We start from the raw sequence: 26,017 nt of genomic DNA, 5'->3' as shown, positions 1-26,017 counted from the left end.
CGGAGTTTACTTATTGAGTCGAATCTTCCACTTCGCGCAGAACTCTTCGAACTTCGAGGAGATGAACTGCGGACCATTGTCCGTGACGATTTCGTGAGGGACCCCGTAGCGATAGATTATATTTTTTAGCACGAACTGTTCCACTTCGTCGCTTGTTACTTTCGCGTAGGCTGCTGCTTCCACCCACTTGGAGAAATAGTCAGTAAGAGCAAGCACGTACTGAACTCCTCCTGGTCCCCGATGTAAAGGACCGATGATATCCATCGACCACCTCATAAATGGGTAAGGTGCGGACACTGAAGACAGGAGCTCGGTAGGTTGATGAATTGACGGGGCATGCTTCTGACACTTCTCACAAGTCCGAGAATATTTTTCGCAGTCCGTGACCATGGTAGGCCAGAAGTAACCTTGCCGTTTGAATATGAAAGCCAGAGTCCGCCCTCCGGAGTGATTTCCATTGGAACCATCGTGGACAGCTCGCATCAGCATCGTAGGCTCTCTACCAGCTACACAAGTTAAATAAGGACCAGCTACACTTCGGCGTAGAAGTATTTCGTTGTGAACGCAGTACCGCGCACTGACGATCTTGAGCTTCCTAGCTGCCCATTTGTCAGCTGGGAGTTCCCCTTTTTCCAGGTAAGCCCAGATCAGGCTCCGCCAGTCATCTGCCCCCTAGCTGTTAGAATTCGTGCCGCTAGGAGCAGCATGTGGGATAATAGCTCGATTGTCGACCGGTGAGCTCGATTGGTCCAGAGTTGAATTCGCGTCTAGCTCAGCTTGAGGTGGATGAACTTCCATCGGAGTGGGCATAACGGGAGCCGGATCTTCTGACGGTAAGGAGTCCGCAGCCGCCTTACGAGCTGCTTCCTCAGCTGCCAACTGTTTTTTAATCGCCCGAGTGACGACGTTTGAACTCTCTAGACGGATACTTGGGAACTGGATGACTTCGACGGGGATAATCCTTGTCATCGCGGGATCGGAGGTTGATGCCAGAGATGCTAAAGCGTCCGCGGCGGAGTTCTCACTTCGTGGGATCTTAGTGATTTCGAACTCCTCGAACTTAGTGACTAACTCCCGGGCTGCAGACAAATAGGCTTCCATACGACCATCCTTTGTCTCGTACTCCCCCGAAAACTGGTTGGTGACCAGCTGCGAATCGCAAAATGCTCGAAGTCTTCGGACACCAATCCCCACTGCGAGGCGTAAGCCAGCTAGGAAGGATTCGTATTCGGCTTCATTGTTGGACGCGCTGAAAGCCAAGCGAAATGACTGCTCGATCACTTCGCCTGTAGGAGAAGTAACGCGGACCCCAACTCCTGCTCCCGTCTTGGAAGAAGCACCATCAACGTACAATGTCCACGGGGCTTCGACATCGCCGCTAACCGAAGAGGCTAGTGGGAGTTCGATCAAGAAATCAGCCAACACCTGCGCCTTAGCACAGGTTCGAGTCCGGAACTCGATGTCATATTCACTCAACTCGACAGCCCATTTGGTTAGCCGCCCAGTGGCTGAGTCGTGAGGATTACGATCGTATGGGACTGGAAATAAGGCCGCAGCTTTCTTGCCGAAGTGACCACTGCTAAGGCCAATTTCTCCATCATAGGGTACCTGGACTCTGCTCTAGTGAAAGACTTGCTGATATAAAAAATTGGTCTCTGCAACCCCCTTTCCTCGCGAACTAAGACTCCGCTGACTGCACTGTCCGATACGGCTACGTAAAGGAAGAGCGGCTCGCCAAACTCGGGCTTAGCCAAGACCGGCGGTTCAGACAGGTAGGCTTTGAGCTGAGCGAAGGCCTCCTCGCACTTCGCATCCCACAAGAAGTTTTTTCCCCCTTTCCATAATAGCTGGTAGAAAGGGAGGCATTTGTCCGTAGATCGAGAAATGAAGCGGTTGAGAGCTGCGATCCGTCCGTTAAGGCGTTGCACTTCGCGTAAGGTTCTAGGAGAACTCATAGACAAGAAAGCATTAATCTGCCTTGGGTTTGCTTCAATTCCTCTTTCTGTACGTCGAGGCCACTGCCTTCATCTGATAAAGCCAAGGAGTTCCCAAAATAACATTATAGGCCGCAGGCCGGTCGAAAACCGTGAACTCCACCATTTTAACCACTCCTTGAGTGGACACCGGCAATGTGATTGTGCCCAAAGACATTGACGTTTCGCTAGTGAACGAGACCAAAGGTGAGGGCGGTCCGACGATGTGCTCTTTCCCGATACCCATTCTGGTGAGCGTTTCAAGGAATATCAAGTCTACCGAACTCCCAGTGTCAATTAGGATTCGGCAGACTTCGTAATTCGCCACGTCAAGCGAGATGACGAGCGCGTCATCGTGCGGAGTGTCCAACCCCTCAGTTTCTTTCTCGGAGAAAGAAATTTCAGGTAGATCACTTGCTACTACCTTAGCTCGCTTCGGCTGGGGACTAGTGAGCTTCCGCTGATGGTCTTTGATCGCAGTGATGGAGTTCCGAAAAAGACGCGATCCTCCCATTATCACGTCGATTCTTTTTTTGGGAGCTTCATTTCCATCAGACTGCTTCGGTTTCTTTGAAGGTGGAGCATCCTCATCCACTTCGGGAACCGTTTTTTGCTCCAATTCCTCGATTGTGACTTTTGGCATTTCTCCCGCCACATATTTTTCTGCGAGGAGATGCATCAGCTTCTTACAGTCACGAGTAGAATGACTGTTGGTTTTGTGGAGCTCGCAGTACGTGTCCTCATCCCAGACCCACTTGTTACTTGGGAGTACACCACTCTTGGAGCGCGGTGAAAATGGAGGTTTGGATGGTGAATTCTTTGGAGAATTCTTTTTGGGAGATTGAGTGACTGCGAACGTGCTCGGGCCGGACTTCGGAGTCGTAGGCGGAGTCTTTTTGGCGGGCGCTTCGAACCGTGGTTTTCCTGTCGGCGGAGCGTTTTGTTTTTGTGCGGCGGCGATTTTGTCTTCCTCCGCGATAATCCAGTTCGAAACCTGGTGTAATGCGTCCTGAATGGTTGGGAACCGATTCACGGACAGCTCTTCGCGGAAGCGAGATTCGTGCCAGAGGCCGTTCTTAAGCGCGGCCAGGGCTGTGGAGTCCGAGAGTCCGAGAATCTTGACCTGGATCTCCTTGAACTTTGTTATGTAAGACCGGAGAGATTCTCCAGCCTTTTGGCTTAAGTTCCAAAGCTGAGCGTCCGTCACCGCAGTTTCGATTAGGCTAGAATACTGCTTGACGAACGAGGTCGACAGCTCGGTAAAGTTTGTTATGGAGCCAGCTGCTAAATATGCGAACCAAAGCAGTACCGGTCCATTAAATGTTTCTGCGAACAGCTTGCAGTACCCAGCGTCTGCTTCGTGGGGCTCGAGGTCCACCCGGCTAGCTGTCAGCAGGAAAGTCTTGAGATGATTGGTCGGATCTCCTTTTCCCTCGTAGCTCGAGAACTTAATTTTGCCAGTATCCTTGATGCGGACCCGGGCTATTTGATCGGAAAAAGGAGTTCGCCTCGACTCCTCGATCACTCGAAATATGTCTGGAGCAGAAGTGGTTGCACTGTGCATCACAGACCGCATGTCCCGGATCTCACTCTGCATGCGGAAGATCTCGGGATTGGTAGCATACCCCGAAGTGGAAATGTTTCCTTCGACGGGGAGAGGAAGGCGGACCGGGACCTCGGAAGGTCGGACGACGCCGGGCTGCAGCGGAGTGTGGCCACTACCAACCAACGGCGGTGCTGCTTGCATGTTGGTCTGAGGTGGAAAAGAATCTCCCGGAGTGGCATCTGTTGCTGCCACCTGCGAGGTATAAGGTGGAGTCACACCGGAGAAATCCAAAGCGCGTCGACGTGGGTTTTGGTCAGTGGACAGGAGATCGACCCGATCGGCATACGCGCGGTGGGAGGCTGAGAGGTCTGCTACGGACGTCGTAACTTCCTCCAGACGAGTGGAGATTTGACCCTCCAAGTTGTCGAATCGTTCAGTGAGAGCGGCGGAGGCGGCTTGCTGACGGTCGGATTTTTCGGACAAGTCCTGCAGGAGCTTCTGGATCACCTCCAAGGATGCCTCATTGGGAGAGCTGGTTGCCATAGCGGTGGTTGTGTGAAACGTACTTGCGTGTGAAGTCGGAACTGACGAGAGTCAGGCGATAACTCCCCTCCTTCTAGCGCCAAATGTGAGAACTGAGAACGAGCTTCTCCTTCCGAAGTGATTTAAATTGTGGAGGAGCTTATCGCCGTAAAACAGTTCCGAACTGAATTGAGAGAATTTGAGAATTAGAACTTGTATTGCTATTGCTGGAAAAAATATCCGATCCTTTACAACTGACACCCCCCTTACATATTTATACCGACCAATTTATTACTAAATTAATGCACCATTAATAGGACGCGATTTGCGCGGTCTAATTAATCATCTTGAATGCGGGAATCTTTGACCGGGACCGAGCTGCGAACTGGCCAACACGAAGCATCTCCGCGCTCTCTTCCTTTCTCCGGGCTTGATGGGCCGATCACTAATTCGCTCTTGGCCCAGTAGACGAACCCGGCCTAGGCCCACTCACCTATTGTGCGAGATGGCAGATCGTGGGTACAACAACTAGGTTCTTGCGTCTCACGTTTTCTGGACGAGATAAAGGCAGCTAACAAAAACACTCGAGTGCGTATCTTGGCTATCACGGACGGGTTGATTTTGACCGAACTCGGACCTGAGACCTTTCGTGTGGCTGATCCTGTGTTGAGAGAATGGATCAAAATCCCTCATCCTCCTCCTTATTCTTCTCGTCAGGATGAGTTCCAAGGCACCGCAATTGTAGCAAACATGAACAACGTGGGTTACAAGGTAGTCCGGTATGGAGTCCCTGCCGTAGGGGTGAGAGTAATGGAAAGAGATAGGCTTTGCTTTCAGATCTATTCATCTGATTCGAAAAGCTGGACCTACCGCCACGTCCCTACCCAACGTCCCATCTCCAGCATCCTCCCATCCAATCCCATTAATTTTAATGGTTATCTTCATTGGCTATGCCGTGCAAGTCAAGTAATATTTGCTTATGATTTTTATGGTCCTAGTGAGCTTTGTGTTGTCATAGATTTACCTCAGCGCTCAGCTAAGGGGACTCTGAAGCCCCTATGGCATGGTGACGAAGCTACTCTCACTATCTCATGTGGTCCGCTCATGTATATGAACACTGATACCAGGAAACCAACCCAGCAGCTTAAAATTTGGAGACTCAAGAAGTATACGAGTGGCTCATCCTCCAGGGAATCTTGGGAGTTTCTGTGGAACCTAAGGCCTGGCCTTGAACTCTGCCTCGGATGTGTTCCAGTGGCAATGCATCCTTTTGATAAAGAGATCGTTTACCTCGTCACCTGCCAAACTAATTTTTTCTAAACACATGCACGTCTTGTTATAGGTAATCTCCGCACAAAAAAGTTCCAACTCCAAAAAGACTGGAAGCAAAAGACCATGGCATTTGCAGACTATGAACCTTGAGGTGGACAAGGAATGGAGCCAAGTCGTTGTGGAAGCACGAACTGATGAAAGAAACAAGGTTCATAGTCTGCAAATTCCATAGTCGCCGGCTCGACCGATGTCCTCCAACTCTACTCGAAGGCGTTTTCCATTCATTATCAACGACGCTTCTTCGTTTTTGGGTCCAACAATCAAATCCGTACCAGGCCTATTGGACCTGGAGAGAGGAGTTTTAGGCCCATTCCCACCCACATTAGCTTTTTGGGCCTTTTTATCTGGAAGCCCATTTCTATTCGACCCCTTGTTTTTACCAATCTCCATACCCGCACGTGCAGCCTTCCCTTGCTTATCACGTCGTCCAGACGGTAATTGGGGAGCCAATATCGCATTTTCCTTATTTGAATCCAACGTAATATTCCCACCCGTAGAATCAGATGCAATTTCCGTATCCTTCAATCCTCCGAACTTATTGGAAACTAGAATATTCGCCGTATCATTGGTTGAGATTTCCCGAAGATTACGTCCGGTCCCCTTCGAACTACCCGCCGCAAAAACAACCGTCTGTTGTGGTGACCCTGCTCGCCGGCCACCCCTCCTAACCTCAGTAAAACCATCCTCAGTTTGGTTTTCCGATCTTATTACCATAACCTCATTTCGCGGGGACGGGGCTGGCACCTCCCTCTCAACCGGTCGCCGGGGACATGAGTGCACCAAGTGCCCATACACACCGCAACCAGAGCAAATGTTGCTCAACCCCTCATAGGACACAAAGTATCTCTCGCCGTTCACCTGCACCGTACCCTTCAATGGTCATCGCAAATCAACCTCCACACAGACCCGTGCAAACCTTGCTCGATCAAAGTTAAGCGTAGTAGAATCCACACGAATAGGATTTCCCAGACCCCTAGCAATCCCCATCAGAATACAATCATGGTAAAACGTCACAGGAATATTAGCCAGTCGAATCCAAACAGGCGTCGTCGTAATATCATCCCTTGAGGGATCAAACTCCGGCGACCATGCTTGTACCAACAAGTAGCTACCAAAATCTTTCCATGGACCTCCGGTTAGTGCCGCCAAATACTCCTCTTCTCGCTCAAACCGGACCATGAAGAACTGTCGTGGAAGATCAAACACATGCATTGCCCCTTGTGGCTTCCACATCTCTCTCAGTTTTCTGTTCAAACACCGAGATTGAAATATGACGTCCAAGCACTTTCACTATCATACATTGTTTCCACAGCCCCTGCATCACATCCAACACTTCCTTCTCAATAGCCCCGGAAATCGCCATTCTCTTTCAAAATTCTTTTTTCCGAAAATAATTTTATTATACAACTATATTTTTCCATTTAATGTATATTATCTAGTAACATTAATGGTACCATATTTTTCATTCTATAATGTTAAGATGACGTTAGATATAATATATTTATGTTTAGACTATATATATATATGATTAAACTTTGCAAAAAGGATTAGAGAATTCAGTTTTTTTCTGTATGATCCTTCCTCTTGTAGTGATAGAGAAAAGGAGGATGTTGAGCTTCATATGTATCAAATCACTAGATTAGGACCCGCGGTACACTGCAGGCAAAATTATTTATAACTAAAATATTTAAATTATAAGTTTATTTGTTGGTTAAATATGTTATAATTATATAATAATTGTTAAATAAACTGTATAATACCGCAATATAATTTATTTTTTACATAATATTTATTTAATCAATTTAATTAGATATGTCTATTCTCTAATACCGACAGTGGTAACAAAGTAATAAAATGATGTTTTACCCCTGTAACACCAAATTAATGATATTTTTAATTTATATAAATATCGATAAAACCCGTCCCGCTATATAACCCCATCCCGAGATATTTTAACTCACACTATATCATCTTAATTTTTAATATTTATTGTGTATCTACAGTATAATATTTATCATATTTAACTTTTTAAAAGTTTTAAATATTTTCATATTTAACCTTTTAAAAATCTTTAAAATAAAGAACCAGAATAAACCAAATAAAAGTTTTAAAAGTTTGAATGCGTGATAAATCAAGCTTTCTACTCATTTGTATTCCGAATCATTTTGGTCTCTTTTATAGTATGACTTTGAACCATTGCCCAATTTTTTAAGACGATGTGGGATATTGTACCCGTATTTTTTTTATTCATCTATTGAGTAATATATGTCCGTTTTCAAAATTTTGTATTCCATCATATGCAGGAAAAAATCACAATTTTTATTAACCAAATGTATTATAGAATCATTTAAGATAATTTAAATATAAGTTCAAATAAAAAATGAAAGGTAATCATATATTTATGTTTCAATGAGGTAAAAAGATTTCCTTATTTTTTAAATCTTACCTATAATTAATTTTGAAGTTTTGGTAATTAATATTAAATTTAATGCATCAAATATAAAAATTTTCCAAAAATATTTTTGAGCAAAAACTGCTGCAAAAATACTAGTATAGATTCCATCTCTTTCAAACATTCCTTGAAACGATAATACTGTCAGTAAAATGCTAAAAGATGGGTGTTATAGAACATTTGGTTGGAACATCCTAATGACACAATTATTCTCTTTAAATGCTTGAATCTTTGAGTTTATCGAATCTTTTTTTGAGCCGAGAATCCTGTTTCTTGACCTCGGGCTCCTCACCTCGTGCATCCGAGCTCCTCTTAACCTTCGAGAGTCGGGAAGTCCTGAATTGGGCCATCTCGGGTCCGAGCTCCTCGACACTCCATGCTGCTAATGACATGTGTCCTAAAACTGGGCATGAAGTCACTGCTCCGCGCTTTTTTGACCATGGACCAGAGCTCCCTGGGATTCCGAGCCCGGAATATACTTTCGGCCTATCTTTGTGATACATGTTTGGTGTGGTTTTTGGTTTGTATCAGGTTGGTACGTTTCACAACTCTCTTTCTATTTATCCTGAACCATCTTTTTACCTAAAACGACCCACTAGCAACAAAAAAATTGAAAATTTGTTAAAAATATTTTTTTTGGATACTCCTTTTCAAAAATGCCTATTTTTATATTTTCATTTTTACTATCTTTTACACAAATTCAATATGTTAAATTAATTTTTAAATTTATTTTTTAGGTTTGGGTTCTCTATTTTACATTTAGGATCTAGTTTTGAGAGGTTACTGTTTAGTATTTAAATTTAGGACTTAGAATTTAGTTATTTTATATATATAAATAAGTATGTTTGAAAATGAACAACATAAAAGAGTATTTTTGAAAATTGACATAGGAAAAAAGGTATTTTAAAAATCTCCTTAAAAAATTGGATGATTCACGATTTATATAGATAAAAACCTGCTTTAGGATTAGTCAAAAAAACGTCCTCCATGTACTTTTTGATTATTTTAACAAAACTATTTTTGATTATTTCAATTAAATCAATAATTTAGTTATTAATTTAAAAATAGTTATCTAACTTATATTCAAACTTTTGATTAAAAATAAATAGTAAATATAAATATATATATTTTCGAAATTTTCTAAACTAATGAAAAGTTTAGAAACTTTTTTTAAATTATATATATTTAAAAGGGAATTTTTCCAGATCTACCACATTCTCATGAAAAATTCATATTTAATTTAAATCCATAATTATATAAATATTTAATTAAATAAACTCAAATTTAAATCATTTATATTAAAAACTGAAATTCATAATTATTTCAGTTTATTAGTTTGTAATTTTATAATTTGAAAATGTAGCTAACTTGAAACAAAATTTATATATTTAAAGTAATTTTATTTAAAATCTTTACTAAACATAAATCCAGATAATTTCTATTTTATATATTAATAATACAATTAATATTTTAATTAATTTTATTAATAGTTAATAGTGAACCCAAGTATAGCTAATATTATTGTTTGTATATTTTTGGTCAAAAGTTATTATTTGAAATGTTACAATCGAGGCATTGAAAAAGAACATGTTTGAGTCTTCCATTTATTATTATTTTCGTTCATTGATCTTCCGTTTATTTACGAGTTACGAGTATATTCTAACATGCAACAATTTATTGCATTATTCTTGAGAAATGAGAAACAAATTAGTATAAAATTAGAGACAGAAGCCGAAAGGTCCAAGATTACCACTATACTTGTTCACTTCGACATCTCTCTTTTCATAAAAATGGGTTCCTCTCTTTTTCGAGGAAAAAAAAACAAAACAATGGGTTCCTCTTCTACTTCCGTGCCCTCGCTGATGAAAGACGAAGAGCCGAGAAACTGGGCGGAGCTTCCATCTGACTTGACGTCTTCGATCATGCTACGGCTTGGCGTCATTGAGATACTGGAAAACGCTCAAAAAGTGTGCACATCGTGGCGTCGCGTCAGTAAAACCCCCTCGATGTGGCGGAAGATTGACATGCACAACCTTGGAGACATGCGAAGCAGCATGAAGTATGACTTTGAGATCATGTGTCGTCACGCAGTTGACCGTAGCCAAGGTGGTTTGGTTGAGATCGATATTTGGTACTTCGGTACTGATAATCTCCTCAATTACATCGCCGATAGGTTCTGTCTTTCTCTCTCTCTCTCTCTCTCTCTCTCTCTCTCTCTCTCTCACCCTGATTTATGATGAATGCAATACTTATAGACATTGATTTTACGTTGTCCGAGTTTTTGTGTGCATATATAAATCGTTTTGTTGATTTAGTGGTTATGATAATGAGGTGCTTTCAATAGGGTTGGTCTTTTTCCCATTAGAGTAGTAAACATCCACATGTTTTTGAGAATGTTATTCTTCTGATGCTCTAAAACGCTTGGCGTCAGGTTGTTTGTGTGCTATTAAAGTAAGTTTTTGTTCATCTTTATTTTTCTGCTCCCTGTTAGATGATGTTTTTAACTTTTATACACATACTTGCAGAGCAAGTAATCTGAGAAGCCTTAGAGTTGCAAACTGCAGTCAAATAACATCTGAGGGGATTGCGAAAGCAGTTGTGAAACTTCCATTGCTTGAAGACCTCAATGTTTCATACTGCGCATTGTCAGGACAGTTTCTGAGAGCTGTAGGCCAGTCTTGTCCAAATCTGAAGACATTGAAGTATAACCGCATAGTCGAGTCTTTTGCTGATGAGCCTAATAATAATGCCATAGCAATTGCAGAAAGCATGCCCCAGCTACGCCACCTCCAGCTTTTTGCCAATGCACTAAACAGCACGGGCTTGAAAGCCATTCTTGACCGGTGTACCTACCTGGAACACCTAGATTTACGCAGGTGTTTAAACATCGATCTTTCCAAGGATCTCAGGAAACGTTTAGAGAGGATCAGAGTTGTGAGATACACCTATGACTCAATTGGTGATTTCCCATATCATATCACAATGTCTCTCGATTGTGAAGATTCTAATTTAATTTATGACTTCCATGATGTCCTCTATGAATTCCCTTGTCATAGTGCTAGTGGCAATGCATAGAGAGGTGGTTTTTTGCTGGTCTTGTCAAGTTTATTGGGGTGTCGCTATGACTTATTGAGTATGGACTCGTTCTTTTTTTTTCTCTCTATTTTGGGTCAACAAATTATGATGAACTCGTTCATGTGCTATTTTTATCTACGGTAGTCGTTTTAAGTATCTTTATTTCTTTTGAGTTATTAAAAAGTTTTATGCGGGTTAATGTAACTCTCAAGAACAATTCGATGGTTGTCTTGAAGTGTGATCATTAATTTTCGAATGAGTTTAGATATGTCCCTCTAGGCCTAATTAAAGATATATCATTAGGTTTGGCCTAACTTAGTTTCGTTAATATGTTGTGCATGTATAATGTTACAGTTTAAATATATTTTTAATATGTTCTCAAGGAAATGAAAGTGTTATCTTGTTACATTTTAGTTTTGTAGTTGACTTCTTAGGGATATTTGGTAATCTATACTATTAAAAGGGAAGCATTTTTAATAAGTAACATAGACTAAAAAATTATTACATGAAATGCCAAACATATATTAAAAGGATTACGGTTAGCCAAAAAATCAGAGCCAAACAGGTATTAATTGATATTTTAGTGTAGATGAACTTAAAAAGAACAAATAAAAATTGTAGCCAAACAATATGATTGCACGATATTAAAGTGTATATTTCCTAAAGTTGAACAAATCTTCTCACAAATCTACCCACGTATTTAGCATGTCAACCTTTAATGTAACATATAACAATTCAAACTATATTGTTACGATTAGGAGATTACAATATTATAATATCTTTCCTTTAAAAAATTATTCCTTTAATAAAATATCATCTTTGACAAATTACACATAAATTTCGGATAATTACCATATTCTAAACGATTTCGAAATATTCTTATATATAAAATTTTAGCAACTTACCAATTATAATTATAGACGATATGATTAAATCTTAAATACTAGAAAATAATTTTTTAAACATGCCCTACAACTATAAATACAGTAGACGTAATGAAGGTGTAACTCATCTCGAATACTGCAAACCATCTAAAATTACAAATTTTTCCAAAAAAAAAACAAAAAAAATGGCTGCAAACAATGATTTGGAATATACAAGTGAAGATTGTACCCAGTTTGAGGCAATATACAACTTTCTTAGAAGAAACCTTGAAGATGATACTCGATGATGATGATGTGAGAATACATCATTTATGTGTAAGAAAACTAAGTTAAAAAAAACAGCATAATAGATGAAACAAATTTTATTTTAAATGTTTTTTGTTTTAATCTTCTATATGTCTGTTCACAACTTCTCAATTTTAGGATGGAGTGAAGAAAAAAATGTCAAAGAATTAGAGAGATTTGTGATTAAACTCGATTGGAAAATAATTGAGAAGAATTATGTTTCTGATTTGCAAGTTTCTCTTTGATTACAGATTTAAGAGGCAATGGCAGATGCATGCTATCATGATCATAGTTGGAACTTGGAAGCTATTTTCAATCAATTCTCTATGTTGAAAAGGATACCATCTACCGTGTACATATAACTATAAGGTTCACAAGGTTTACATGTAGGAGTTATATTTTCAAAAATTACTTTGTCTAAGTTTATTTAGTATTAATTCAAATCTATTCTGATTAGTTTTCAAATGAGAAGTTACGAGGATTAAATTACTAACCTCTTATTTCTATGGAATGGCAGGTGCTTGCATATGCTTCTCTTGCCTAGATCCATATTGCTTAGCTTTTTGTCTAACTTATTAACATGACAAAAAAGAAACTGATTTTGTCTTTCTTTCCAATGTAAGAGAGTATATTTGACGGCAAAAAAAAGTGTATTAGAAAGGTCATTCAAATCATCTATTATCAGAATAGTTTTAACAAAATCGAGCATCACTTTAATATTATGCCTAGAACCCATAATCGGATTTGCAAGAAAAAGTTTATATTTAATTTTAATCATTTACTAGACTTGGTATTCTAGATCAATAATCGTAGAAAATAAGAGTTGTGATGGTGACAATGATATTCTGCGAAAACAATAAAAATCAAGATGTTGAAGTCACTGAGTCATTCAGTTTCTCATAGTTATAGTTTGAGAACAGTTTACAGAAAACTTTTTTTTTTTCTTTTTTTTTGTTGGACAAACAATTTACAGAAAACTAAACAATTAAAAACACACTTCGATTCAAAACTTCTATAACATACACAAAACAAGAGAATAATAAAATTGTAAGAACCTGATCAACGTTGATGACTGATGAGCCTTGCTTTGACTGATAGATGAAGGATGAAGAACCGCATGCGTCTTCACCAATTGCTTTCAGAGAAACTTTCTCTTTCTAATTTTTGGTTCTCGACATTGACAGAAAAAAAAAGTAAAGTTCTTGACAGAATTTTTTTCCTTGGGCCGTTTAAAACCCAACAGTAATTTCAGTAATATAAATTACTGAAATGTTTAGAAGAATTGTTCTTAAGAAAAAAAACTCTAAATTATGCTTCTTTCTTTTTCCAAACTCATTTTTATATTACCTATTTGGCACAAAATTAATTCAAAGCATGCATACTTACATCACTAATTAAGGTTGGACAACTAAAATTCGAAATAAAATTTTGGGAGAAAGAAAACAGAACGAGATTTATTTAATTTTCCAGTGAACCCGCAGCTTTTCAGGTTACTTGCGAGCTTACAATGATAAACCAAATAAGTAAATATAATCTATAAATTTTCAGGTATATATTATCTAATCTATAGTATTAAAATCTTATAATAATTTGTAATAGATATGAAATAATTTGTACCAAATGCCCAACTGATATACATTCGGGTTATAAATGTTATACCAAATCTTTTAGTTATGTTTTAATCTGTTGGAATAAAATATAATATTTTAAATCAGTAAATTATTATTTAAACTATAGTTATGAATGAGAAAACATGATATATATGGGATGAGACGAATCTGAGATCTCGAAATAGACATACCACCTTTCTCTTTTTTTTTTGTCTTTACTTATAACAAAAACGAATTTAATTATTCTGTTTGTATAAACTGAACTAAAAACAAATCTATTACTAAACAGGTACAAGTTTGGATTATGAATGTTGATTCCTAAAAAATATGTTTACAAGTATTACCTCACATGTATATAATATAATGCATACAGGATAGTAAACTTAGTTTTTGAAATCAATTCCGCACGTACGTGCGGGTCCGAATCTAGAAGACTTACAACAACCATTAGCTTTGCCAAACGTAATTGTAATATGTATGAAGGACTAAGAAAAACTTTATGTTAAAATTGATCCGAAAATTTATCCCCGGAAGCTATTTTACAACTATGCATACTATTTTTTTTTATTTTACAACTATGCATAATATTTGTAATACAATATTTTTACAAAAAAAAACTCTCAACAAACCCACAAAACAAATTTGTAATTAACAACAACATAACAAATTCTTTTAGAAATAAAAAAAAACTAATGAAAATATCCCCGCACGTATGTGCGGGTCCGTATCTAGTTAGTAATTATAAGTTTTGAAGTTGAAATTTGCTATATCTCTTCTACATGTAACACTTAATTTTTTTCTAAAACATCATCTAATTAAACTATAAGTACTTTACATATAGGTACTTTATAAACTATAGGTACTTTACATATACAATCTGGTAATGCTGTAGGAAGCAAGAGGGGACCAAAAAGTCTAAATCATATAACCTTGGTACATTTCGTGTCTCCATGTGTAGATAACGATTCGGTAGACAAAATGCCGTCTTGTATCTTTCTTCGGGATGAACGCCGAGTTGCCAGAAACCGGATTTTAGATCGAATATTGAGAATAGTTTTGCACCTTGAAGATGTTGGAGAAGTGTCTTCTTATTCGGGAGAGGAAACTTGACATCTTATAGATATTGATTAAATGGCTTATAATCAATAACCAATCTGAGTTTTCCCCTTGCTTGTCCAGCGTGATTGTTGACATAGAACGCCTTGCATGCCCATAGTGAATTTATAGAAGAAACAATGCCTTGGCCTACGAGTTGGTCGCATTCTTCATTAGCTTGTTGCAATAGTGTAGGTGGCATATCCGCATGACTTGCTTTTGTTGGAGTGGTGAGAACATTTTCTTTGAATGGTAATGAGACAAAGAAGTCCGAATTTAAAGTCAATGGAGGAGAGATACACTTGCTTCAAGATTGGATTGTTAAGACCGTTGAGCTCATAATACCGCCGTGTTTGACGTTCAAATTTTTGTACCAAATCTCTTTTTCTCAGCGAACAACATTTTGCCGAGAAGAATTGAAGAATTCTTCTTGTAGTTCTTCTTTTAGATAGGTAGGCATGCCGATGAATTCTCTGTGTATTTCGCCAAGAAGCAACGGTATTGTTGTCTGATAGACTTTTTGTTGTCGATATTCACCAAGTGAGACCCACCATTCTCGTTACGCTCCAGACAGCCATGTTGTCAACTTTTGTATTACAAGGGCTTGTGAAGTCATCCATGCATGAAATGCATCAAGGCGATCAATTTATTTCTCAAAGGGAATATCGTCGAATGTGAAGACCATGTCCTAACAACTGTGACAAAAACTTACAAAAGAAAAGATATATTACAAGAAGTTGTTAAAGCACAATTTCCACACAAAAAATGACTTACCAACATAATTTCTCGTAGTCCTATATTTCAAAGTTAGCACGACGAATCTATACTAGTATTTTTGCAGCAGTTTTTGCTCAAAAAATATTTTTTGCAAAGTTTTTGCATTGAATGCTTTTTGATGCTTATATTCATATCCAAACAAGCTTAGTTATCTTTCTCTACTATTCTTATAACCAAACACAATTAAAATATTTTAAATATCCATATATATAATGTTCTATAATTGATATAGATATTTAAAAGATTTACTCCAGATTTTAAAAAATTATTTTCCTATCATCTCTTTTTGATTTTAAAATTTAAATGTAGTGAATCATCATATAATATATAAAGTTAATAAAATAGGTGTATTTTTCCTGCTTATATTGTGATTTGAAATTTTTAAAACAAACATATATTACTCAATTAATATAAAAAGTGTGTGTTCAACATACATATATAGTAAATTTACTGTATATAGTAAATTATAAAATTTTAAGAAGTTAATAATTTATAATTGATATATCTAAACTTAATAAAAATTTAAAAGTATAAATATTTAAACATATTAAATTTTCAAAATTACACAAACGAGTTATATTACACGACGAGTTATATGACATTACATGATTGAATTGATAATACAAAAAAATCAAGTATCAGTAATATGATATTTCAATACGGGTTAAATCATCATTTTAATGTTTTAACAATATCAATATAAAATATGTCGAATCAAACTGATTTAATTAAGATTGTAGTAAACAAAAATTATTGTGCAATATACCACGATTTATATATTAAATCACTAAAATTAACAAAATAGTATATTAACAAAAAAAAATTTTAAAAAAAACTTACCCGCGAGTTATATATATTTTCCTTGTTAAGATATGACAAAGTATAGTGCCGTAAGTTCCATTTGTGTATAGACTTTTGGCCTATCTTTGTGATACATACATGTTCGGTGTGGTTGTTTTGGTTTGACTCTGGTTGGTACATTTTGACAACTCTCTTTCTAACTAGAGAGGGCACGAGGGGAGAAATTTTTTACTTCTTTCAACATTTTAAAAGGGCATTTCACTCTCGGGGGCTTAGTCTCACTATTCCTTCGACCACTTTCTACTTATCCCAAACCATTTGTCCTGAACCATCTTTTTACCAAAAAACGACTCAATAACGACTAAAATATTTGATGAAGCACTGAAAACATATTGACAATTAGAATCAAAAGTGGCAAACATCTAGACACATTAACCATCTTCCAAGAGTTTTAACGCCTATGTGTAGCCTAACAAACGTTAGCTTCCTTGTTTATAATTTGTCGGTAGACTCAACTAGCACCTGTCAAAACTCAAACCTGTTTCTAATATAGCTTTGGAACCTTTAGATTATAACATTAACACATAAATTTTCCAATCGGTATAATCGTTCCATCTTTCAAAAAGTCCTTGAAAGGATAATACTTGTCAGAAAAAAAAATGCAAAACAGGTGGTGTGTGTTATAGAACATCTGATTGTTCCATCCTAAAAGCAGCAAAAGCTTTTATTTTTACTTTGCTGAGAGAGAAAAATAAAATTAAAAGGAGGGTTGATTTTACTCTCATGAAAATTTCAATATTTCTTACTGGAACGGAGCCGGAATGCCTTGGTTTTTGTTGACAATAGCCGTTGCAAGATACCTCGTCCCCATTCCAATCGGTGTCTGTTCATCGGGTCCTTCCCAGAAAGGTGCTTCACCATCACCAACAAGCTGCCAGTATCCTGCCCTCAAGGACTCAGCTTGTTCGTCGTTACAGTTCTGTAGCAAGGCATCAACTCTGAAGTTTATTCCAAGTGAACCCAAGAACTGAGACTGAGTCATAGGTCCATGGACGGAAACATTTTCTGCACAACACACACATTTGTTTTTGGTGAAGTAAGCTAGCTAACTCTCTACATCGAACTGACTAGCTGCTAGTATAGGAACAAACCTGAAGCTTCCTCGGCCGAGTGTTTTATTGATGGGAAATCGACATAAGCACTTAGATCGGCAGACCCGGGATCATCCAGTATGTTGACAAACTTGTGTTTTCTAATAGCCTGAAGATAGTTTTGCCATAACAGAGTCAGAATTTGATGGTTAAAGTATCTCTATAGATATTTTAGCTATTAAACATGATCATAACATTTTGAGGCCACAAACCTGAAGACTGTCTGAAATGATTGCATTCATCCCGTAATCGATTATAAGTGCTCCACCTCCATCAGAACCTATTCTCTTTGCCATTTCTTGTGTCAAATCCATTGACTTTGGGCTGATCTCGACATGTTCCAGTTTCTCCCTTTCCTCAGGTGTAGCCCATATGCAACGTTTCATGAGATATAAGGCTGCAGGTGTAGGCTGTGGGGATAGAACAAACCGGAACCTAAACCAACAAGGCAACAAATATTCATGATTTTGCAAATCCCACAAATGATATACATACTTTTTCTTTGATTTGCCTAATACTTACTTTGAATCTTCTCCTATATCAACCATTTTCTCACACCAGCCACGGGAAGTTTTCTGCAGATATGGAGTCTACATAAGATACACATACTAATCTAAAAGGAGAAGGAGACTGCATTGCATTATGAACCATAATCTCCAAACTAACCTGAAATTGATGAACTGGAAGCGCATCATAAAACTCATGAGCAATGATTAATGTTGGTACTGCCACAGAAGCACAAGAGACACCATGAGAAAAGATGAAAAGCATCATTGTTTTGGATGATCAAGACAATAATTGTATGTCGACTTTGTATACATATTAAGACCACAACCTCAGTAATAACCACAATTAGCAAGTCATAAATTCTAAGAAAAAATGTAACAGAAGTTGCATACCTCCTGATGGCACCTCTTCAAGAGTAGCATGCCAGTGAACAGGTGTCCCAGCTAGTGAACTAATAGCTTGCTTCTCCGAACTACTCTCATCTGTACATTTCAGATTCTGGTGCTGTAGCTTCTGCAATGCAGGACTACATTCCACCAAATGTATATGCAATGATTCCGTGAAATTCCTAAACTTTGATGTACCCTACAAGTCAAGTCAATATTTTCAGCAGTCAGCAATGAGATAATCTACAAAATCCCAAGAATACAATACAAAAAAGCATAAATACACACACGAAGGAGATCCGCCATGAGTGTTCCACGACCTGGACCTAGCTCAACAAGATTGACCCTCTGTGGTCTTCCCATTTGCTCCCAAAGACACACAGTCCATACACCAATCATCTAAAGACCACAACACAACACACCAAGTAAGAAAAATCTCTAATCCCAAGCATAAACATAAAACGAAACATTACAAGAAATTGCTAAGTAAACAACCTCGCCGAACATTTGACTAACTTCTGGGGAAGTAATGAAATCACCTTGAGCTCCAAACACATCACGATTCATATAGAAACCTGCTTTAGGATTAGTCAAAACCTCCTCCATGTACTCTGCTACTGAGATTGGACCACCTCGAAACTAATGTATAAACCAAATTCATCAACAATTCTACTCAAAAAATGTATCAAAATCGCAAGCTACCTTGATAACACTCTTGAGATGCTTAACGAGCTCCGAATCAGGTGTGGATTCATGAGAATGATCTGAAAATTCCCAACAAATCAGACCTCAAATCTATCGAATTGAATACATATAGAGTGTGAGAGTGTGATATAAGTACCGGGGGGATTATAGAGAGCGGAACGGTCGACGGAGATTGTTGTTCCGGGCTGTTCGACGGTGTTACTCTCTGAGGACGGTGGCTCCGGGGAAGAGGATACTGAAGAGAATGGTGAAATAGTGGATTTGGTGAAGAGAGGAGGGAAACCGGAAGAGATAAGACGGCGAGAGGGTGCTTGCGTCAGTATTTTTCTCAGCATCTTTGCGATTTCAAAATCTGCAAAACTCCGACGACAGAGAGAAGTCGGAAGGAACTTGGGAGTCTATAAGAAGCTCTCAGATGTGTTATTATTAACTTTAAAACTAATGAATAATCAACAATGGGGATGTAGCTCAGATGGTAGAGCGCTCGCTTAGCATGCGAGAGGTACGGGGATCGATACCCCGCATCTCCACTTTGGCTTTATTTTTTTTTCTCTTCATTTTTAACCTTTCTTTTCTCGTCTTTGCTAAAAAAGACATCTCTAATTTTTACAAACTTTAGAAAAGACCCCAAAAGCTTTTGATAAATTAGATACAGATATTGGAAAAACTATCCAGAGCTAACACACATGGTGATAGACTTAAAATGTCTTAAAAGATTTTTCGTATCATATCAGCATTATATACCCCACACAGCATCATTTTCTAATGTTGGTTTTATACCGCCACTTAAGATAGTCAGATGTATGTAAATGTTTCAAGAAATATCTTATGTTATAGTCATAGAAATATCTGATAGATATAGGGGAAATCCTTGCAATTTTCATCAAATCCGGGTTTGAATCCGATCCTTATAAAAGAAAGACGTATAATTTGGCTTTTAGGCAAAGATGTAAAAATATATACATATAATGCATAAAATTAATAAAAATCTAATTTGTGTGTCTCTGTTATATATTATGATTCGAATTTTTTAAAAAAGGACATATGTCACCCAACTAATGTAAAAATATGTGTTTAACGTCCCACATCGACAAAAATGTTTAGAGAATCATTCAGGGTCTTATTATAAAAACAAAAAACATGAATCCAAATGAGCAGGAAAATTCACTTAATAAACAACTAAATTAATATTTGTATATGGTTGAATTTGATTTTTTAGTTGTACTGTTTAATTTTTTACCGTATATAGTAAATTTTAAACTTTAAAGAAATTTAAAATATTATAACTGCTATATATCCAAACTTAATAAAATTTCTAAAATTATGAATATTTAGTATATTAAAATTTTCAAATAACATGGACGAGTTATATTGGAGAACGAGTTGTTTGATGGAACAGAACTGAATCAATATTACTAAAAAGTTAAAATATAATTAATTTGGTATTTTAATACGGATTAAATCCTCATCTTACTATTTTTTAACAACACCAATATAAGACATGTTGAAGTAAATTGATTTAATTAAAATTATGTTAAACAAAAACTTGCTAGTCAAATGCTCCAAACAAAAACATATTTCATTTGATATCTCATGTATAGTTTCATAAAGTGAATTCAGATGAGAAGTGGTCACATTATATTCTTGAATGACAAAATGACTGGAGTATGATTTGAGTACAACTAGAAAAAAAGCGTTATTGATATAACTATATATGTATTCTAATACTTCTTTACCATAATTTGATTTCTATAATAATACTAATAATAATAATAATCCTAATAATAATAATAAATAATAATAACAATAACAATAACAGTAATAATAATATCATTCTAATAATAACAAATAATAATAACAATAACAATAACAGTAATAATAATATCATTCTGTTCGAATAATAATATTACTTTTTAGCAACTAAAAAGTAAAATCTCTATAAATTAATACTAAGTAAATTAATAATATATATAAATTAATATATTTCTCCGGTCCAGTTGGACCAGTGTAACTTTATACACAACTCGATAATATAATAAGATAATAACTTTTTTGAAAATATTAATTAAATATATGGTCCCATCAATAGTATATGTTAATAATTATATAAAATTTTCAAAATATATGTAATATATACACATAATTTTTTTTGTTAGACTTCATGTTTAATATTTTGAATATATAAAAAACTTTGAATGTCTCTTCAAAACATGATAAATGTCATTTTTTTGTAATTGATTCTATTAAAATATTAGTTATAACGATTAAATTTTATTTTAAAATATATATTTTTTGAAAATTACCCAATTAGAATAGTATCTATAAGTTATAGAGGTTTTACTAATATAATAAATAGTGATGTAATTTTAACATTATGGCTAGTTATATATGTTAAGAAACATATGTATACTGTTTTAGCGTTTGTAGGGATGAGTTTTTGAAATTTAGGGATTTCTTTAATTGGTTCTAATTGTTACCAATCTCACACGCTGCGTTTGGGAGTGATAGCGGGAGAACCTATCAATACTTTAATAATATAAACTTTTGGTTTATTCGGTTTTGGTTAAAAAAACAAGTTCAATTTTATTTTAGTTGTTTTGGATTTAAATAATGAAATCAAATGGTTAATAACTTCACCTTGGTTCGGTTTTGGTTTCACGCCCCTAAATTCTCTAGATTATTTGAATTTGAAGTAACAATGTAAGTAAGAGATGGTGTATTTTGATCATAACACGGTGTAGTCCATCAAAGGATTTCTAATTCGAAATCTCCGAAGAGGTTATAATTTAACAAAGGTAAAAGATAAATAATCAATGCACATCAGAAGTCAGAACAATATACATTACAGGGTTTAGATAAGTTTTTACAGACAACAGGTTTTTTTTATCCTTTATAGAAACTTTACACTCTCAAACTTTACATTTCTACAACATTAAAATCATAAGATCAAAATCTTTGGACCTTCAGGACCAAAGATATTTGTTCTGAGTTCCAAAAACTCAAAGAACACAAACAGGATCCGAAACATTCCAAACTTGCCAAGCTTCAGCTTCCACAGACCATCTCTTTGATCTGGATAAAAGCTTTTGCAACCCGCTCTTGAATCGGAAAGAAGAAGCTGAACCATACAGCCCCAATCTACAAAACCTCGGGTCAGACATGAAGAACTAATTGATATCTATTGGACTCATGGCTCTTTTCCCTTAGGCTTTGGTGATTGGCGGGCATAACGATAAGGGGATGCTTGAGGCAAGTTTAAGCTAGACAAACTTCTCATAGGCGGTCCATTTCTCGACACAAACCCTCCTCCTTGTGTTCTGACTCCATTCTTAGCAACAGGCTGCATCGTTTGGAAAGAAGATGAAGAGCTAGCAAAGTCTTTAAGATTTGGTAAAGGCTTCAAAGCTTCCACAATTTCACTCATCTTCGGTCTAGCTTTGGAGTCTCGGTTAAGACATTGCGCTGCTACTTGTGTGGCTTTCTGAGCACCCTTGATCGAGTAGTGACCTTCTAACCGAGGATCTAGTAGCCGACACAACCTTTTCTTGTCTAAGAGATGTGGTCTCACCCATTCAACCAAGTTTTGTTCCCCGTTCGGCCGACTTTTATCCACGGCTCTTCGTCCTGTTAATATTTCAAGTAAAACTACTCCAAAACTGTACACATCGCTCTTCGTTGTAAGATGTCCTGATGTTCATAGATGAAATTTTTAAGTCCAGAAGGTCAACTGATAATGCCAAAAGACAAAGCCAGGATAGCTGACTTACCAGTCATTACATATTCGGGGGCAGCATAACCATAAGTTCCCATAACTCGAGTTGACACATGGGATTTTTTCTCGTCTGGTGCATCTTTCGCAAGCCCAAAATCAGAGAGCTTTGCATTATATTCCTGAAACAGGAAGAAGTTTCTAAAATATATAAATATATAGAGAGTAAAGGAAGAATCTGAGGCTTTTTGATTAGGTTAATTGGCTTTCAGACATACTGCATCCAGTAAAATATTAGATGTTTTAAAATCTCGATATATGACTGGCTTCTCAGCTTCTTCGTGAAGAAAGGCGAGACCTTTAGCTGCTCCAAGTGCAATTTTCATTCTAACAGACCATGGGAGAGGCAAGGTCCCTGAACCATATTAAAAAAAAAAAAAAAAAAAAAATACAGTGGTTAATTTTGAATCCTTCTGAAAGAACTAAAAAAAGAAAGAACATGATGTGCAGTGGTTTTTGGTTGACATACTTCTGAAGAGATGGTTCTCCAAACTCCCTCGTGGCATAAACTCGTAGACGAGCAGCCTTTGATCTTCTTCCATGCAATAACCAACCAATTTAACCAGACTGGGGTGAACAAGGTTTCCAAGGAAGTTAATCTCAGCCTGGACATAAACAGCAAAATCCATCAACATTTTACATAGAAACCGAAGCATGAGACCATAACCGATATCAAGGTGTAAAAAGATTGGTCATTACCAGCCACTCCTTGTGACCTTGAAGGCCATCTGGGTTCAGTGTCTTGACAGCAACAGTTAAACCGGTACCAGGCTTAACTGGTGCAGTTCCATTCTCCTCTATCCATCCTTTAAAAACACATCCAAACCCACCCTCACCGAGAAGAGACTCTGGTCTGAAATTCCTAGTTGCTAACTTAAGGTCGTTGAACATGAAAATCCGTAGCTTAGAAGAATACTTCAATTCCCCACTTATTAGAGGTGTTGAGGAACAACTCTCCACAGAGCCAATGTCTTTAGTCGGAGCTGGTTGACTTTCATTCTTTGCAATAACTTTTTTAGGTTCTGCTGAATTGTAGTATGGAAGAAAGTCAGTATATGGACGAAACCAAGTCTCACACTCGCACAGTAAGATAAAGGTCAAACAGATAGACAGAAACACAAGGCAGATTGTAGAATACACATTGGAGGTATAAAGGCTTGTTTACATCTCTCTGGTTTATTATTTCAGCAAAAGATGTCTCAAATCAATTGTTGGTTCAAGGTCACAAAGGCTCTATCTTAAAATTGACACACACAAAACTTCTACCATATAAAAAGTAACCATCCCTATTAATTTCAATCCTACAAATGATGAGCAGAGAGATAACTGAAAGCTCAACCACAATCTGAAAGCGACTAATTTAGGAAAAACTTTGTCATCTACACAAATACATACATACATACATACATACAAAACAAACCTTAACTTTATAATCTGTAAAGAAGAAGGGAATAAAAGTGATCTTACCAATAACTGTAGTAGCATTCATGGAACTATCAACTTTTGATCTAGAAGAGATACAACTAAAGATGAACTTGAATCTATACCAAAAACCACTTTCACTCTCATCTCCATCTTTCTTAACATTCTTCTTTTTACTCATCATCTTCCCTTTCTCAGCTTTCTCAACACCCAATTTCTCCACCACGTTAACAGAGCCTGGCTTTGTAGCCATCATTCAAAACATTTAACTCTAAATTCCAAATCGAACCACCATAGGATTCGAAAAACCAAGACAAAACAAAAAAGTCAATTGAAGCCTCCACTTCAATCAACCCTAGAATAGATCACTCTCTTTCTTTTTCTCTGATCACATAGTGAGTAGAAAAAAAAAAAACAAAAAAACTTTGATCAGACCCAGAAAATGAAATCAACAGAAAGATGAAGATCGAATAAACCCAATTCTCTGAGAGTATAATAAAGTTTGAACCTTTTGGCCCCAAAACCGAACATCAACAAAAGATCCAAAGCAACACTAAGGCAAAAGATAAAACCCAGTTCAGTAGAAGTGAAATTTGAGCTTCTTAATTAGGGGACAAAGAAGAGATACAAGTGAACGAAGAACAAAAGGAAAACAAAAGGAGATTAGCCGGAGAAAGTTTTTTAAGTCAAAAGGGAGATTTTTTGCGTGCGCGAGAGCTATAGAGAGAGAGAGAGAGAGAGAGAGAGAGAGAGAGAGAGAGAGAGTGAAAGTGGTCAGGAACGGGTAGATCGGGCAGCTTGAGTAAGAGAGATAAGCAAACTGGTCAGCTTGGGCAGCTAATAAAGTACTCTTACTTAATATAATTTAATTTTTTTATGAAACTTATAATCTTGTATAATGTTTACACTAATCTTTTAATCTTTGGTTAAATAATTTAGAAATACGCGTACAAGAATAGAAATTATATGATGATTGATTTGGTCAATTTAATCTTTCTAAAATTATTTTAATTTTTAAAAAAATAATATTTCCAAAAAATACTTTTATATGTAACTTTTTTTGGACACTTTATATAATTTCATTGTAATAACTTTGTAGCACTTCAAAAATATGAAAATTATTATTAATTAGCTGTTTAAGAAAATGTATACGTCTAATTTTATCTTTAGCAAATTATTTTTTTGATATTATGTTAAAAAAGACAAATATGTATCAAAAAGACAGTTTTCACAAATAAAATACATAATCATGATGAGGATGATGTATTTTAACCATTGAAAGTTTGGTCACTTAAAAATAATTGATATATCATTTTACTGTTCCAGTTTACAATAGAGATTACGGATTATTGTAATATTTTATATAAGAAACAAGAATATATAAGTTATAATTTTAATTTTACAATTGACATGTTCTAAATTTTGTAGATTCAAATTTTGGTTAGAATGTAATATAAGAAAAATATAATGAGATGTTCTCTTTCATGCACCAATTATTCTTTAGATCTTAGGAATGTAAGGATATCATAGTTTAATCAAGTATGAGTAATGTTGATAACTTTATTTAACTTATTTCCAGATTCTAAAATAGTAGTATTAATCAGTTCATATTTAGTCCCTTATAAAAAAAAGTAATAATTGAGGTTAAAAATAAATAAACAAGACGGAAAGGGTAGACTTTTTTGGGTAGGGGAGATTACGTTATGTGTTTGTAGAGAGAGTTAT

At 36.5% G+C, this 26,017-nt stretch overlaps 7 protein-coding genes and 1 non-coding gene across 12 annotated transcripts; 3 read left to right on the top strand and 5 right to left on the bottom strand.

Moving 5' to 3' along the window:
- Positions 1-6: 6 nt before the first annotated feature.
- Positions 7-1,955, bottom strand: LOC147937897 (uncharacterized). Its single transcript, XM_087465348.1, has 3 exons — positions 1,695-1,955; positions 693-1,608; positions 7-626 (listed from the first exon to the last, which is right to left on the bottom strand). The coding sequence occupies exons 1-3, from the start codon at positions 1,953-1,955 to the stop codon at positions 7-9; spliced, it is 1,797 nt and encodes a 598-aa protein (XP_087321474.1).
- Positions 1,956-1,989: 34 nt separating this feature from the next.
- Positions 1,990-4,062, bottom strand: LOC147937896 (uncharacterized). The gene has a single exon (XM_087465347.1). It carries the CDS (start codon positions 4,060-4,062, stop codon positions 1,990-1,992), a length of 2,073 nt encoding a protein of 690 aa, XP_087321473.1.
- A 330-nt stretch (positions 4,063-4,392) lies between these two features.
- On the top strand, positions 4,393-5,361 carry LOC104715107 (putative F-box protein At3g23970). The gene is made up of 2 exons (XM_087465346.1): positions 4,393-4,505; positions 4,554-5,361. The coding sequence occupies exons 1-2, from the start codon at positions 4,393-4,395 to the stop codon at positions 5,359-5,361; spliced, it is 921 nt and encodes a 306-aa protein (XP_087321472.1).
- Positions 5,362-5,523: 162 nt separating this feature from the next.
- On the bottom strand, positions 5,524-6,736 carry LOC147937895 (uncharacterized). The gene is made up of 3 exons (XM_087465345.1): positions 6,684-6,736; positions 6,280-6,619; positions 5,524-6,231 (listed from the first exon to the last, which is right to left on the bottom strand). Exons 1-3 carry the CDS (start codon positions 6,734-6,736, stop codon positions 5,524-5,526), a joined length of 1,101 nt encoding a protein of 366 aa, XP_087321471.1.
- A 2,843-nt stretch (positions 6,737-9,579) lies between these two features.
- LOC104715106 (F-box protein SKIP19-like) lies at positions 9,580-11,025 on the top strand. Its single transcript, XM_010432550.3, has 2 exons — positions 9,580-9,998; positions 10,351-11,025. The coding sequence occupies exons 1-2, from the start codon at positions 9,616-9,618 to the stop codon at positions 10,898-10,900; spliced, it is 933 nt and encodes a 310-aa protein (XP_010430852.2). The 5' UTR covers positions 9,580-9,615; the 3' UTR covers positions 10,901-11,025.
- Positions 11,026-16,902: 5,877 nt separating this feature from the next.
- On the bottom strand, positions 16,903-19,596 carry LOC104710709 (uncharacterized). 2 transcript variants are annotated; one of them, XM_010427348.3, is made up of 10 exons: positions 19,238-19,596; positions 19,099-19,160; positions 18,892-19,035; positions 18,685-18,795; positions 18,403-18,595; positions 18,170-18,228; positions 18,026-18,078; positions 17,716-17,938; positions 17,504-17,612; positions 16,903-17,417 (listed from the first exon to the last, which is right to left on the bottom strand). In XM_010427348.3, the coding sequence occupies exons 1-10, from the start codon at positions 19,434-19,436 to the stop codon at positions 17,155-17,157; spliced, it is 1,416 nt and encodes a 471-aa protein (XP_010425650.1). In that variant the 5' UTR covers positions 19,437-19,596; the 3' UTR covers positions 16,903-17,154. The 2 variants fall into 2 exon arrangements, with proteins under 2 accessions (XP_010425650.1, XP_087323928.1); XM_087467802.1 differs by having other exon boundaries at positions 18,892-18,971; positions 19,238-19,473.
- On the top strand, positions 19,559-19,631 carry TRNAA-AGC (transfer RNA alanine (anticodon AGC)). Its single transcript has one exon. It is a non-coding gene; the product is annotated as a tRNA-Ala (tRNA).
- A 2,255-nt stretch (positions 19,632-21,886) lies between these two features.
- LOC104710708 (serine/threonine-protein kinase PBL36) lies at positions 21,887-25,192 on the bottom strand. 4 transcript variants are annotated; one of them, XM_087467801.1, is made up of 7 exons: positions 24,801-25,118; positions 24,338-24,676; positions 23,570-23,892; positions 23,340-23,475; positions 23,089-23,225; positions 22,869-22,992; positions 21,887-22,788 (listed from the first exon to the last, which is right to left on the bottom strand). In XM_087467801.1, exons 2-7 carry the CDS (start codon positions 24,546-24,548, stop codon positions 22,289-22,291), a joined length of 1,431 nt encoding a protein of 476 aa, XP_087323927.1. In that variant the 5' UTR covers positions 24,549-24,676; positions 24,801-25,118; the 3' UTR covers positions 21,887-22,288. The 4 variants fall into 4 exon arrangements, with proteins under 4 accessions (XP_087323927.1, XP_087323926.1, XP_010425649.2 ...); XM_087467800.1 differs by having other exon boundaries at positions 23,570-23,895; positions 24,801-25,074; XM_010427347.3 differs by having other exon boundaries at positions 24,338-25,192.
- Between the last annotated feature and the right edge of the window lie 825 nt (positions 25,193-26,017).

This window comes from Camelina sativa, chromosome 9 (assembly GCF_030686135.1).
Source record: "Camelina sativa cultivar CO46 ecotype springtype chromosome 9, ASM3068613v1".
In the NCBI taxonomy this organism is placed as follows: domain Eukaryota; kingdom Viridiplantae; phylum Streptophyta; class Magnoliopsida; order Brassicales; family Brassicaceae; genus Camelina; species Camelina sativa.
This window is presented reverse-complemented; position numbering and strand designations above follow the sequence as displayed.

Excerpts from the sequence above, each read along its gene's own strand:
- LOC147937897 (XM_087465348.1), bottom strand. The coding sequence starts at position 1,955 with ATGAGTTCTCCTAGAACCTTACGCGAAGTGCAACGCCTTAACGGACGG. Across the intron at positions 1,609-1,694 it reads TAGCCGTATCGGACAGTGCA|GTACCCTATGATGGAGAAAT; the intron begins GTCAGCGGAGTC and ends AGCAGAGTCCAG. Across the intron at positions 627-692 it reads CCCACATGCTGCTCCTAGCG|GGGAACTCCCAGCTGACAAA; the intron begins GCACGAATTCTA and ends ACCTGGAAAAAG.
- LOC147937896 (XM_087465347.1), bottom strand. The coding sequence starts at position 4,062 with ATGGCAACCAGCTCTCCCAATGAGGCATCCTTGGAGGTGATCCAGAAG.
- LOC104715107 (XM_087465346.1), top strand. The coding sequence starts at position 4,393 with ATGCGGGAATCTTTGACCGGGACCGAGCTGCGAACTGGCCAACACGAA. Across the intron at positions 4,506-4,553 it reads ACTAATTCGCTCTTGGCCCA|ATCGTGGGTACAACAACTAG; the intron begins GTAGACGAACCC and ends GCGAGATGGCAG.
- LOC147937895 (XM_087465345.1), bottom strand. The coding sequence starts at position 6,736 with ATGGCGATTTCCGGGGCTATTGAGAAGGAAGTGTTGGATGTGATGCAG. Across the intron at positions 6,620-6,683 it reads TTGGATGTGATGCAGGGGCT|AAAACTGAGAGAGATGTGGA; the intron begins GTGGAAACAATG and ends GTGTTTGAACAG. Across the intron at positions 6,232-6,279 it reads ATCGAGCAAGGTTTGCACGG|GTGAACGGCGAGAGATACTT; the intron begins GTCTGTGTGGAG and ends GGTACGGTGCAG.
- LOC104715106 (XM_010432550.3), top strand. The coding sequence starts at position 9,616 with ATGGGTTCCTCTCTTTTTCGAGGAAAAAAAAACAAAACAATGGGTTCC. Across the intron at positions 9,999-10,350 it reads CTCAATTACATCGCCGATAG|AGCAAGTAATCTGAGAAGCC; the intron begins GTTCTGTCTTTC and ends ACATACTTGCAG.
- LOC104710709 (XM_010427348.3), bottom strand. The coding sequence starts at position 19,436 with ATGCTGAGAAAAATACTGACGCAAGCACCCTCTCGCCGTCTTATCTCT. Across the intron at positions 19,161-19,237 it reads CGCTCTCTATAATCCCCCCG|ATCATTCTCATGAATCCACA; the intron begins GTACTTATATCA and ends GGGAATTTTCAG. Across the intron at positions 17,418-17,503 it reads CTCGGCCGAGGAAGCTTCAG|AAAATGTTTCCGTCCATGGA; the intron begins GTTTGTTCCTAT and ends TGTGTTGTGCAG.
- LOC104710708 (XM_010427346.3), bottom strand. The coding sequence starts at position 24,548 with ATGATGGCTACAAAGCCAGGCTCTGTTAACGTGGTGGAGAAATTGGGT. Across the intron at positions 23,896-24,337 it reads GAATGCTACTACAGTTATTG|CAGAACCTAAAAAAGTTATT; the intron begins GTAAGATCACTT and ends ACTACAATTCAG. Across the intron at positions 23,476-23,569 it reads AAGGTCACAAGGAGTGGCTG|GCTGAGATTAACTTCCTTGG; the intron begins GTAATGACCAAT and ends GTTTATGTCCAG.